At 46.5% G+C, this 14732-nt stretch overlaps 1 protein-coding gene across 3 annotated transcripts in view; it reads left to right on the top strand.

The window, feature by feature from the left end:
* The window catches only part of TRAK1 (trafficking kinesin protein 1), a 98782-nt gene that overhangs the window by 41771 nt on the left and 42279 nt on the right, over positions 1–14732 (top strand). For 2 of the 3 annotated variants that reach the window (XM_007463235.1, XM_007463236.1), the window contains one exon: positions 13357–13433. In XM_007463235.1, coding sequence (XP_007463297.1) covers positions 13357–13433 — 77 coding nt within the window. Of the gene's footprint in view, positions 1–1485; positions 1776–13356; positions 13434–14732 lie in introns of those variants that run through there. The other variant, XM_007463237.1, reaches the window with a different exon arrangement.

Here is a 14732-nt window from a genome sequence, read left to right as displayed (position 1 = left end):
TTTTTTGTGGTACGCGGGCCTCTCACTGTTGTGGCCTCTCCCGCCGCGGAGCACAGGCTCCGGACGCGCAGGCTCAGCGGCCACGGCTCACGGGCCCAGCCGCTTCGTGGCATGTGGGATCCTCCCGGACGGGGGCACGAACCCGCGTCCGCGTCCCCTGCATCGGCAGGCGGACTCTCAACCACTGCGCCACCAGGGAAGCCCTGACCCTACTTTTTACAAAGAACACATTTTTATCATCCTAAAATGTAGCAATCATTTTCAGGTTCCAGAAAAGTAACCCGGCAATGAGTATGTCGTTAGGTGTTAATTTCTTAATAAAATCTTTATTCTATTCTGGTTTTCTATTTATAGGCACTGGTCTGTGGTCTTCTATTCGTTTTTATGGAGGTAGCGATTCAGTTTAGCAGACATTTTTAGCCGACTTAGCAGGATCTGCAGCCCTAAGGATTTAAAGATGGACGAGACCTAGTTCCTGAACTTGTGCAGAGAATTCTTGCTGGCGATCTGGCCTCTGCCAAAGGCTCCCTTGGTTACCTGAGGGAGGTGACTGGGCAGAGAGGTGGTTTAGGTCTCCTGGTATAGCTTTTAGGAGCAGGGAGACCTGCCACAGTGTAGCGGGGAGGTGGCTGAAGCGCAGGAATTGTAGGATGTGCCATGATTCTCCGAGACACCGGTGCTTCAGGCCACCTCTCAGTGCATTTGATGGGAGGACCTGCCACTTCACTGTTACAGGCAAAATCGAACAGTGTAGGGGAACTGGTAGTGAGATGCGCAGTAAAACTTGGTTCTTTCCTCAGGCAACTTTGCAAACTCTTAGGCTGTAGATTTTTTCCCCCTTATCCTGCAATTAGAAAAGATCTTTATAAATCTGGCTGTGTATACACAGATGTAGGGTGAGAGTGTGATTTACAAAACGCAGTTCAGAAAAGAGCAAATGCAGTGTATTATTACCAAAGAAAAACTGGGATGAAGTAAGCTTAATACAAGTAGTGCTTACTGCAGTTTTCTCTTTTCCTCTTGCTAGAAACCGGAATGATCTTTTCCTTCCCTCTTCAGCCCTGTGTCATGCTGTTGTCACAGTCAGATTTGTCTCAAGTTTTGAAACACGCCCACAGGAGCTCTCTCACCTGAGGGAACTGGGCAATCAGTCGCCAGGGCACCTCCTCCGCCAGAGCTCCACCTTTAGACAGGTGTGCCTGCTTGAGGCTTGGTTGGTATTGCCCTGTGCAGTTGCTGCGAAACTTCCAGGAAGCTACCATTCCTCATTGCTTCTGGGGGAGCAAAAGCGGAAGAGGAATCTGGATGCAGAGAGCTGGCCCAAGGCCGTGCACCTGCCTGCTCGCCTTCCTTCTGACTTCAGAGCACCCGTTAGGGCCACCCCAGGGCTGGGCAGGGCTTTCCCATTCCGATAGGTGCTTCTCCCCCGCTCCGCCCCGCCTCCTTCTGTGGGAGCCACCCCCTTCCGGGTCGCCTGGGTGCCAATGGGCCAGTGGCCCTGTGCACACCCTCAGCTTCAGCTGAGCCGGGGCTTGTCGGTGGCCCCAGCCAAGGCCCAGCGTGCGCCCCGGGGGGCCCCGGCCCCAATGCCTCCTCCGGGAGGGCAGCCAGGACCTCCTTCAGGGACCGCTCCTTTGGGTGATGTTTTGGCTTTGGGGTGACTTCAGCAATGTCCCTAAGAGATGTGGGAGAAGAATATTTTGAGTGTGACTGCCAGGGTGAAGAGAGGAAGCCCATCCACAAGCAGCCTGAAACCCTGGACCTCTTGGAGGAGGGTAAATTCTGTTCTTTGCGCCAGTCTGATCCTTTCCCTCTTGCTGTCTATGTAGGCCTGGCTGTTTCACTGATCTCACAGCAGTCTTTTATTTTCGTAGTGGGGTATAAGGTCAAGTACACACGTCTTACGTGGCGAATGTAAAGCCTCCAGGAGAGAAGCTGCGTTTCCAGCATCCTGGGAAGTCCCCTTGCCCCACTCGCTTTCTAGTTTACACCTCCTTCCTGGGAGACCACTGTCCTGACTTGTATCACCTTAGATTTGTTTTACCTGTTCTCGATCTATGTAAATGGAATCAAACAGTGTGTATTATTTTGTCTAGTTTCTGTTGCTTAACCGAGGTCTTTGAAATTCATACTTTTTTTTTTTGCGGTACGCAGGCCTCTCACTGTTGTGGCCTCTCCCGCCGCGGAGCACAGGCTCCGGACGCGCAGGCTCAGCGGCCATGGCTCACGGGCCCAGCCGCTCCGCGGCATGTGGGATCTTCCCTGACCGGGGCGCGAACCCGTGTCCCCTGCATCGGCAGGCGGGCTCTCAACCACTGCGCCACCAGGGAAGCCCTGAAATTCATACTTTTTGCAAACGTCGGTAGTCCCCCCACATGCACACACTTTGTGGCATTCCAGCACTCTGTTTTAAGAATTTTCATTGTTTTCTTCTGACTGAATGGCTTTTGGTGGGTTAGTGGACAAGAAACTGAGTCATTATTAAATAATACGTTTTTGTTTACTTTAGGAAATTGTTTATTTTAAAAATTATTAATCACCAATTTGAAATAGGGATTTTATAAAAGTTTAGGAATATTTCAAATAGAAAAGTACAAGGGCTGACATTGAAATTACCTGGGAACTCACCACCAGGCTGTATCAGAGGGGTGCTGCTTTTGGAGAAGAGGCGGAGTGTTTTAAATAAAGATACACCCAAATGCTGAGTGTGAGTTTCCTAATTGGGCTTTTGGGGCTTTCACTCACAGCCCGGAAAAATGGATTTTTGGGGGGGTGTTGTGAAACAGAATGTTTAAAGAGTGACTGCAGGAAGTTCTTTAGGTCTTGAGTAAAAGCAATCAAAAAACTTTTTCAAAATTCTGCTCTGTGACGGCCTGTTTTCATGTCTCAGAATAACTTTCTATTTTTTAAATGGTTTATAATTGGCTATATACTGAAAGTGTTTTTCTTTTGAGGTTACTGCCCTGAAAATATTAACACTTCACCTATAGGACAGTTAAGTGTTTAATTGGAGAAAGGGGGAGAGCAGTGCTGAAACCTGGCACCCCCTGCCTGGTCCTTTCATGAAAGAGATGGTGGAGGTGAAAGGAGAGAGGAGTGAAAGACTGACTGGGACTGTGCATTTGTTGGGTTCCTGGAAGTGACCAAGAGAAAGGCCTCCATCTGCTCTTAAGAACTAGGGCCAGCCCAGATTTCACTGGATCGGCTCGTGTCCCTTGAAGCTGGGCCGCTCAGCGTGCGTCCTGCGTACGCACATCACCTGGGAGCTTGTTAGAAATGCAGACTCCCAGGCCCCACCCCAGACCTACTGGGTCAGAATCTGCATTTTAACAAGACCTTCAGGGGATTCCTATGCACATTAAAGTATGAGATGAGCTGCTGCCTAAAAGCATAGTAAGATCATTTTTAAATCAATTATTGAACCATATGATTCTAAAATGAAAGGTTTTACTAGGTTCTAGAGCAGTATCATATATCCTCGTCAAGAGAAGAAAGATCATATTGCATGTATTTTATGTACATATATCATATATCTATATATTTTGAACTTTTTTTTTTAAACTGATAGCCAGATGATAATGATGTTGATAGCCGGTGTTTAGTATGTACTTGCTATGTGCCAGGCACCATTCCAAGTACTTTAAGTGGATTCATGCATTTAATCCTTAAAATAACCATAGGAGGTTAAGTACTGTTATCATTTTCCATTTCATAGACTTATAAGAGGAACCTTCAGCAACTCGTCTAAAGTTACACAGCTCATAGGTGATTTCAACCTACATAGACTGGCTCTAGGGCCCTACATAGACTGCTCTTAGATACTGTGCTAGCAGTTCTCAAGGTAGGGTCCCTACACAGCAGCAGCAGCATCACCTGGGAACGGGTTAGAAATGCATATTCTTGGGCCCCGCCCTAGACCTGCTGAGTCAGACATGCTGGGGTGGGACCCAGCAGTCTGGGTTTTAACACACCTTCTGGGTGATTCCACTGCACCTTGTCCTGTGCTGGTCCACATCTCACAGGTGACAGGGTCTCTACTTTGTGATCACATTCGATGGTAGGAGTCGGGGGGCGGGGGGGGAACAGTCTCTGTATTTGCCGTCTTAAGATAGACTGTTAACATTTCTCTTCCTTGTCTCTTCTTTGTTCCCATCCAATTTCCCTCCTTTCTGTAATAAAAATTTTTTTAGCTGTCCTGAAGGTGAAAATAGTATTTTCAGGACAGTAACTGCAAAAGAAAGATACAATTGACCCTCGGTATCAGCCGGGGATTGTTTCCAGGACCCCCTTGGATACCAAAACCCATGGATGCTCAAGTCCCTTATATAAAATGGCATAGTATCTGCATATAACCTACACACATCCTCCCGTATACGTTAAATCATCTCTAGATTACACATGATACCCCATACAGTGTAAACGCTATGTAGATAGTTGCCAGTGCGGCAAATTCAAGTTTTGCTTTTTGGAATTTTCTGGAATTTTCTCTTTTCTGAATATTTTCAATCTGGAGTTAGTTGAATCTGCATATGTAGAACCCATGGATATGGAAGGCCAACTAGACTTCACTGTCAACATGCTTAGTTTTCTTTGTCAATTGAAATTCACTAGACTTGTTCCCGGCCTGAAGGAAGTCTGTGGCGTAGATCAGGAAGACAGAGGTTTCGTTTGGAAGGCTTGGTTTCTGTGTCCAGTTTTGCTGGAAGCCTGACCTGTATCCCAGAGCAAGGTGTTCAATGGGCGGGACCCTGTTTTCTTCTGACCCTGTGAATAATGAGACTATGTGCAAGACATGGATGTAACCACGTTCCCTGGATTCTGAGGTGATTTAGGTGGTTTTCTACACCACTAATGGTTCTAAAAGAGATACTTCTGACTGAAAACTGAACGACAAAATCAGTTTGGGGTAACACTCATATTGGTAGCCATGGATACAGGAGACATTTGTTGTTCCCTCCCAGGTCACCTTGTGGGGGTGGTAGGCACTTCCCAGTGTCACCCGTTTAATCTTCAAAACAGCCTTTGAAATAAGCATTACTCCCATTCTGCACTCAAAGAGACTGAGGCTCAGATATGTTGTCCAGAGTCCCAGGGCCACAAGCACAGAGCAGGGCCCTCGCCCTGCCTTGGGGTCTGCCCTCCGCCACACCCAGGCTCTCAGCTACTCGAGCCTCGGGCCCTTGCCTCCCATTACCTCATGTCATCCTCATAACCCACAAGGCACTCGGAGAAACAGCTTGCTTGGCTCACACAGCTGTCAGAGGCAGCATCGCTCTTTCCGTCTTCAGGAGAGAAAATACCTGGGCTCTGTGTCTTCTGGTCACTGGAGGCTTGCGTTGTGCAGAGGCTGAGTCGATCTCAAGTGATTTCTTACCGAGTGGTGCCCTTGAAGACAGGCTTTGCTTGTTTTCCCCCATCCCGTCTGCTCCGGATGAGCTGCAGCAGGGGGGAATCACAGTGCTGCTGAGTGACATGGTGGTCACACCCCCTCTGTGCCCCTAGTGGCGGCACCTACACCAGGAAAACACTGGTGAAGAGTGGAGTTTTGTCATCACTCCCTTGTGGTTTGTTGCATGGCGGCTTCCCTCAGCTTTCTCGAGGAGAGGCCTGAAGAAGCCAGACTATGTAATGTTTTTTCACCTGGACGCTTCTGAGGCTGTTACCCAATTGCAAGCTTGGTGCCTCAGCTCCTGGCAGGCGTCATTCAGGATTGCCTTCGGGTGGCAGGATTTGAAAAGAGCATGTGGCATGGTCTGGGGCTTACTGAGACTGCGGGACAGCGCACGTCCCCTCCTCAGAGGCGGCTGCCGTCAGCCTTTCGCACAAAGGGCAGTTTTCAGGTGCTGAGAAAAGCTGAGATGAAAACGATGGCCAACGTCACATGTCCAAATTCTCCAGATGGCACCAAGGTGAAGCACGAGAAGCAGCGTAAATGGAGCTCATTCCTCCAGTTTGAGAGGGACATCCTGGGCTGCAGGGGGGAGGCTGGGCCACGTGGGGAATGGTGCCGCGTCCCGCTGGTGGTTGTGATGCTTGTGGGGTGGGAATGTCCACCCCATGGAAAGAGCCATCAGGCCTGGGCCCTGCGGTCTGTATTGATTCAGAGTGGCCAGCAGCACTGTAGGACTCTCTCCTGTAGGGTCACGTTAGAGAAGGGAGCTGACCTAGCTTATCAGCGCTGACCTCAGCACTGTTACAAAGGTCTCTCTGCCCATGGTTTTCATCAGCTTGGTTTCAGCCTGGGGTTTGTTTGTTAGTATCCGTGGCTACTCCACGCGGGCCTCTGGTGACGTCCCTTGTTCAGGGCGGTTCTCTTTCTGGGCAGGGGGTACCAGCATCACTCCAGGGCTGGCCATGGGCAAAGCTGACCCACAGTCTGTGCATTTTGGGGTCCCCTCACTGCTCTGCCCACTTGGGGTACCTGTCCCCCAGTCCCCAGTCGTCTTGTGTCTGAACTCCCCAGGAGCACTTTGTCACCTGGCACTTCCTGCTTGTTCCATACGAATTTATACATGTGTCTGACCTTCTCAATTAGGCCTCGAAGTCCTCGAGGGTAGGATTCATCTGTTTACTCAGCTGTGGTTAAGAGCCCCAACTTGGGGGTCAAATAGAATCAGACCCTCTCATTATAGCTCTGTGACCTTGTGCAGTTTCATGTCTAAAATGTGGGTAATAGTAGTACTTTCTTCCTAGGATGAGTATAGACCCTGAAGGAGGGGTCTACATCCAGCACTTAGACATCTAGCACTTAGCAGAGTGCTGGGCACACAGTGAGCTGTCCATAAGTGAGCCACTTGGTTATTACCAAGGAGGCCTTCATTAAATACTCTGATGATGAATGGCCACCATAGGTCAACACTGAGTGTTCAAGGCTAGGGAAGGGTGGATGGTTATAGCACCCAACAGACCAGGTTCAAGTACATGGTCATGTCCTGTCTGGCTTTGGACGAGTCACTTAGCCCCTCTCTCTGTCTCATAGTGTTTCATGGGGGTCATATTTGTGTCATCGGGTTGTTCTGGGTTTTAAGTGAAATAATATTTGTAAAATGCCCATGATAGCAGTTAGCATGTTGTAAATACTTAACAGTTATTTCCTTTCTTCTTCCCGGCCTCTTCAGTAACTTGCTTTGGTGCCCTGCTCTCAGACTACCCTGGCAAGGGGAAGTGAGCCTGTACAATCGTCACACTAAAATTTCAGCTGATGGTGATGTTGATGGGCAGGTAAATGTAGCCAGAGCTGTACTGTCAGGTCTCTGCTCTTGGCAAGACACCTCGCTCCCGCCTCCCAGTGCACAGACCCAGCACCATGCAGATGCTGGTCGTGGCCCAACAGATCACTCTTCGCCATGGACTGGGCTCTAGGCTGGCCTCTGCCACCACGCCGTCCCACAGACTGTCCCTGAAGCTGCCATGATAAACCAGCACCTTTCACCTAAGAGCAGTCGTAGTAGCCAGCAGCCTGCCCGTTTGCTTCTGGCTTAAGACCACAGCTGCTTATTAGTTGATGCCTTTCTGTTAATGCAGCTTCTTTCTTAGCAGCTTTGTGCCTCATCATGTCTTTGTGTCACACTGGATTTGAACTTGATTGCCTCTTTCCAGATGGCTTCTTTTTCATGCAGGAAGCCTGGCGGGGAGGGGATACCTCCCCTTTCCAAGACACATGCTCATCTGGAGGTGATGAGATATACACCAGGCTTTTATGTTTTCACCCCTCTCTGGGCCCTCTGGTGGCTTAGAAATGAGCCTTTCTTTGCAAAGACTGGTCTGGGAGTAAAACAAAACCTTCCATTTTTTTGAGCATCAACCATGTGTCGGGCCCCAAATGAATACGACTCAGCTGCCATCATGTGACTTATACAGGTGGGAAGGGACCTGGGACATTAGGTTCGTTATGCTTCTGGCCATTTTGGACGTGAAGCCAATTAAACAAGAATACAAAGCATTTGTTCTGCCTTTTTTCGTTTTGTTCTAATTACTGACAAACGAGCATTGTTTTTTATTACCAGGTACTGTGGGCCTCACCCTATTCCTGTACACACTTCAAGGGCTGCATGAAAATAGTTAGGTTTTATTTGTTTTTTAAGCCAAATCATGTGTGTCTTACGGGTCTTAGTAGTTAATACACTTGGGCTTTGGGGCCAAGTCTAAATTATTTTGAAGATAGATATTGAAGGGCAAACAGGCGAAGGAAGGGCATGGCTGAATCTCCAAGAAGTGGCTGTAACTTGGGAGAAGGGTGGAAGAGTGAAACTGGAGAGAGCTGGCTCTCGGTTTTCTTATGGACATATCATGAAATTCTTCCGCCATCTGAGCAAATATTTATGACAACTATCTCTGTGTAAAATAGATAGCTAGTGGGAACCTGCTATAAAGCACAGGAAGCTCAGCTCGGTGCTCTGTGATGACTTGGATGGGTGGGGTGGAGGAGGGTGGGAGGGAGGTCCACGAGGGAGAGGATATATGTATACATAGAGCTGATTCACTTCATTGTACAGCAGAAACGAACCCAACATTGTAAAGCAGTTATACTCCAATAAAAAATAAATACATAATAAATAAATAAAATAAAAAATAAAAATAGTCTAGTCTATGTGAGATAGATTAGTACATTTATGTGCTGTTCATCAGTGCTGATTTTTCGAATGGATGATTTGCTTGCTGTCTGAGAACATTCTTGTGGCCGGAGGAAGGCTCCATCATGAGGTCATGGAAGAATGTGTTTACCTTGTCACGTTATGGGGATGTGGCTGGAATATGGCACAGGTAGTTCAGGGATGCTTGTTTGCATGTTATTTGGTGGTAACTTAAAATATTGAGGTATAATTTACATACTGTAAAATTCGCCCATTTTAAGTGAACAGTTTAGTGTTTTTTAGTAAATTTACTGAGTTGGCAACCATCACCATAATTCAGTTTTGGAACATACACATCTCCCTCCCGTAAGATCCTTCATGCCTGTTTACAGTTAATCCTCATTCCTACTCCTAGTAATCTCAGGGAACCACCGATCTGCTTTCTGTCTCTACAAATTGCCTATGCTGGATAGTTAATGTGAATGGAGTCATATAATAGATGATCTTTTAGGTCTAGCTTCTACTGAGCATAACATTTTCGTTTGTTTTGGACACCTTTTGGGGGAAGTGGACTTACTTGGTAGAGCTCCCTTGGTCAGAAGTGGGACTTCTATTTGAAATACTGTTCTCCTGGAGAGAGAAACTTGTGACGGTTTGTTTTGGATTGAGTACCTAGAAAACTGGTGCTTGAAAAGTGCAGCTTGTGCTTGTCTTACTGTTTAAAGAGTCATTTGTTATTCCTCATTTCTCGGAAGAGAAACCCAAGACACACAACTACAGGAGTTTGCCCAGGGCCTCATGCCCTTGGTAGGGTCTCCTATGAGAACCTCAGCCTCAGGGCCCCAGAGTCAGGGATCTGACCTACACCACAGATGCTTTTTGCTTTCTTTGTGCTTCTTAAACTTTGTTGATTTGTGCTGACCTCAGCCTTGCCCTTGAGTTCTTGGTGGCTCCTTAGTTTAGTTCAGGAGCCACACTGGCCTCGGTTCAGTTCCCGCCGTATGCAACCTCATTTGCTGTTACCTTGGTCGGGTCCTTAACTTCTCTGAACTTCAGTTTCCTCATCCATGGAGTAGTCATCATAACAGCGCCTACCCTGCAAGATTGTTCTGAGGAGTAAACGAAAGAAGCACATTAAATCCCCAGACATAGCAGGGCCTCCACAAATGTTAGCTGCTGCCCCTGCTAGGAGTCTCCTTTTATTTTGAAATTCGCCATTTGCTAGCTGTGTGACATTGGATGAGTTAGTTAACGTCTCTAGGCCTCAGTTCCTCATTTGTAAAATGAGGTTAATGTGAGTGTCTACCCTGTAGTATTTATTGCTCTGAGGAGTAAATGATATAATCCATCTAGAGGGCTAAGAACAAGGCCGGGCTGTAGTCAGCATGCTTTGGTAAAAGTAGGCTGCTGCTGCTACTAATTTCTCTTGAAAGTTACCTCAGGAAGGACCCTCTATTGTAGTCAACCGCATATTTTTTGAAAAATATTTTAAGTAGGGCTTCCCTGCTGCTGCTACTAATTTCTCTTGAAAGTTACCTCAGGAAGGACCCTCTATTGTAGTCAACCGCATATTTTTTGAAAAATATTTTAAGTAGGGGCTTCCCTGGTGGCGCAGCGGTTGAGAGTCCGCCTGCCGATGCAGGGGACGCGGGTTCGTGCCCCGGTCCGGGAAGATCCCACATGCCGTGGAGCGGCTGGGCCCGTGAGCCATGGCCGCTGAGCCTGCGCGTCCGGACCCTGTGCTCTGCAATGGGAGAGGCCGCAACAGTGAGAGGCCCGCGTACCGCAAAAAAAAAAAAAGAATTTTAAGTAATGTTTTCCCCATAAGTGCATGATCACTACAAAAAAAAAAAATTTTAAGCACCAAAAAGAATATTAAAATTGGTAATTCTATCCAAATATCAGTGTTTTTAATGGCCTTGCTGTTTTCTTGTGTGTACTGTAAATCTGTACACCCCCCCACCGGTGAGATTATATGTATTTTGAAAACATAACTGAAATAATAGTGCACATCCTTCCATAGGAGTTTTTCATTTCTGCCTCTGACTTCTGTAGGTGGGCTCTGTCACAGACCTCAGAACCTCCCGGAGGTTCTCCCTGCATCTTCTGCGCGCCAAGCCTCTGGTCACTGTGTACGTGGTGACTCTATGTGCCTGACTGGTTAATGCTGGAAAAAACCCTGGCCCAGTTGTACGTTTTATTGGGTTCAATTGTTAAAGCATGTTAAAGTTTTCTACAATTAGCTTTATAAAAGGGCAACACAAGGGGTCCTTGTGCTGGGGGATGCAAGAAACTACACAGGCGATAACATCATTAGAGCTTAATATTCACACGCACACATGCTCACGCACACTCACGCGCGCTCGCGTGCGCGTTCAAGTAAAATGGGGAAATCGAGTAAGATTCCTGGATTGTAGCAATGTCAGTACCCTGGTTGTGAATATAGTGTTACAAAATGTTACGTATATGGGATCTCTGTGTTATTTCTGACATCTGCATCTGATTTATCTACACATGATTAACTACAGTGATCTCAATTTTTACAAAAACAGCTTTAAAAATATAAGTATAGGGCTTCCCTGGTGGCGCAGTGGTTGAGAGTCTGCCTGCCGATGCAAGGGACACGGGTTCGAGCCCTGGTCTGGGAAGATCCCACATGCCGCGGAGCGACTAGCCCCGTGAGCCACAATTACTGAGCCTGCGTGTCTGGAGCCTGCACTCCGCAACGGGAGAGGCCGCGATAGTGAGAGGCCCGCGCACCGCGATGAAGAGTGGCCCCCACTTGCCGCAACCAGAGAAAGCCCTCGCACAGAAACGAAGACCCAACACAGCCATAAATAAATAAATAAATAAAATTTTTTTTAAAAAGGCAAAATTCCTTAAAAAAAAAAAAAAATATATACATATATATAAGTATAATTTCCGTTTAATACAATCCCAGAGCAAAAAGCTGCTCCGAATCTTGTTCTCTTATGTTAGGGTGACATAGAACCAAGATTAGTTTAAAATGTAGCCTGGTTGTCTTTTTTTCCAGGAAGGCAGAGGACTTGGTCCTTTGAGGAGAGCAAGGGGGACATTAGCTGACCCTAGAGTCGCAGCACAAGCTTCAACACAGAGGCCTTTGTACCTGCCGGTAGATGACAGGGGACACCATGCTCTCCTAGAGGGAGCTGGCTAGAGGGCTCCTGGGTCTTGTCTGTATCGTTGCAGAGCATCACAGCTGTGCAGCATGAAAACCAACTTCTGTCTGAGGCACAGGAATCTCCACTTAAGGATTTCTTGTGACCTCGAGCTGATGATCTGTTTAGAGCAATTTGAGCTGGACTCCGTCTCCATCAAATTAAATTCTGGTTCAAACCAACCCTGTACATCTCCCTTGCTTTTCCTTGTGGGAAGAGAAGGAAACTGCCTGAGGCAATGCTCCCTCCAGTGGCTGGAGGGTTCCTGCCATAAAGCACTGGGTAGAGGAGAAGCCAGCAAAGGAACCTCTGCTCATCCCCCCAGCCCCCAGCTCTGAGGGCCCTGTGTTGGGAGGGTTTCAGATTTGGAGCCAGATTTCAGGTCTCCTCCTTAAGCTAGAAAATCATTCCAACAGATCAGATTTCTCTGCGCTCACCCACTAGGATGATCTCTACTTGGATTTATAAAATATTTAGAGACCTATTGCTCTCCAGTTGCAGTTAGCCATTAGTAACGCTACTGAGTTTGGTTTAGCAATACACTTCAGTTCCCAAAGGCCTTGCGTGGGCTGTGACTGCAAGTGGGTTGTTGCGAAAGCTAAGTTCTCTACGCTTAAAAGAGTGATTTTCTTGAGTCTTAGTTATGAGGAGTTACTAACAAGTTATTATGTAGCCCCTAAGTGGCTGGTTTCAAAAAATTTTACACTTTGGCTCTAAATCCGTTTGCTTTTACTCCTTCCTCCTCAGAATAAAACCCATGCTACCTTCATGGTATTTGGACTACAAATGGACTACTTGCCATTGATTTAAAATAAAACAACCCTGAGATTTTTCTGGAGACTAAAGCCTCCTTTCAGTGCACACCCATTTTCTCCAGTGGAAGAACACAGTCCTAAAGTGGCCTGCAGACAGCCTCTTAAGGCCTCTTAAGCAAATGGCATATGTCATGAAATACCGTATGTGAGAGTATTGGGTGGGAGTGTGGATTAAGAAAAAAAAAAAATCTGTCACCCTGGTTTTCATGGTTTGGAAACCAGTTGCATAGCCTTAGAATTTAGTCCATTTGGGGAAGAGTGGGCTGTGTGCCATTATGAAATTATCAGCTAAGGCTGTTTAATAATTATCCCAAGAGCTGCTTTGGGAAGGACCCAGTCTATCCACGTAGTTGGGTCTGTACAGTGAGTGGGTTCGAGATCCTGTGGATCTTTCTGACGGTTCATACCTCAGTCGCTGTGCTGCTGACCCACTTTGGTTTGCTGACCGTATACGAAGCCAGACCCCTTTCCACTCCAGCGCCCTGCCCTCAGCACCACCCCCGAGTGTGCACGTGCATATGTGCACGTATGCACGCGCACACACACGCGCACACACACACACACGCATGCAGCGTCAGGACTTTGCAGTGAATAGTAGACCCCTGCCTCCTCACCCCACAGCTTGAATCTTTTTTCTGGAACTGGGGAACGAAACCTGGTGGGGCTGAACCCAGCAAAACCAATCACGCTTTGTGCCCAGTATAACTTTAGAGTCACTTTTTTAGGTGGGTTGTTTGTTTGGCAGGCTTGTAGCATCAGTAGTTTCATTGTCATTTTTATTTCTTGCAGTTTTATGTGCTGAAAGAGTTGGCCAGATGACTAAGACATATAATGACATAGATTCTGTAACTCGGCTTCTTGAGGAGGTAAGTGATTTGGGGCAAGGCAAACAGTCATTTATAACTGATTATAATTTATATCAATTAAAGCATACATCGCTATCTTTCTTGGTGAAGAATCTCAGCAGCTGAGCCCTCTCAGCATATAATTCAGTGGCTTTATTTTATCTTTTGAACTGAGAGCTATGTTGGCTTCTGTCACTGTAACTTTGTACAAGGTATTTTGGATTTTAAAAGGAATGTGTTAATGACACAGAATAGGGTGGCATTTAAATACTTGCTATAGAATACCCTGTTTAAGATTTATAAACCCTTAAAATATATACTAATGATATATGTTAAGTGTATACAAAAAATGTCAGAAAAATACATCATTATCCATATCTTTGTAATGTTTTAGTTGCATTTTGTTATGTTTTTATTTACATCAGGTTAAGGGAATATTCTTATACAGTGTCAGCATGGAAATAACCAAATCAAGCATATGGCAAGGAAAATTTTAGGAAACATGCTTGGGATTAGATGAGCTGCAGTTAGTTCAGAGACTATGCTTTTCTCAATTTCTTCTCAGCATTCTGTTGACAGTTGAGAATTAAGGTGCTATGGTGGCCTCTGGAAGCAGATGAGTGTAATGTGTGTATCCCCATGCCTTCAACAGGCCAGAACATGGTAGGTTCTCAGTATTTATTGAGTAAGTGCCCATCTTAAAGCACTACCTCCCACTCTCCCCACAAAATCAGACCTCAGATGCAGAGGTGCTAACCTTTTTTTTTAAAGATTTTTTTTTTTTTTTGATGTGGACCATTTTTAAAGTCTTTATAGAATTTGTTACAATATTGCTTCTGTTTTATGTTTTGGTGTTTTGGACCCGAGGCGTGTGGGATCTTAGCTCCCTGACCAGGGATCGAACCCGCACCCCCTGCATTGGAAGGCGAAGTCTTAACCACTGGACCGCCAGGGAAGTCCCAGAGGTGCTAACTTTTAGACCCTGGTTTCTGCTCTAGAATCTAGAATGAGGGGTCATGTGACTGTTCATTAGCCCTTCTTGTGAAAGAGAGTAGAAAGATATGAGAGACACAGAAATCATCATTTTCAGCCAGTGGCAGGACAAAGTTGAAACACAGGACCAAGCAGGAGTGTGGGACCTGAGGTTTTTCAGTGGGGGGCATCTTTTCATACCTTTTTTTTTTTTTTTCCTTTAATTTATTTACTTATTTTTAGCTGCGTTGGGTCTTCGTTGCTGCGCACGGGCTTTCTCTAGCTGCGGTGAGCGGGGGGCTACTCTTTGTTGCGGTGCGCAGGTTTCTCATTGCGGTGGCTTCTCTT

The sequence above is a fragment of the Lipotes vexillifer genome, unplaced genomic scaffold (genome assembly GCF_000442215.2).
Source record: "Lipotes vexillifer unplaced genomic scaffold, Lipotes_vexillifer_v1.1 scaffold820, whole genome shotgun sequence".
Taxonomy (NCBI): domain Eukaryota; kingdom Metazoa; phylum Chordata; class Mammalia; order Artiodactyla; family Lipotidae; genus Lipotes; species Lipotes vexillifer.
The sequence above is the reverse complement of the archived record's forward strand: the minus strand, read 5'-3'. Positions and strand labels throughout refer to the sequence as shown.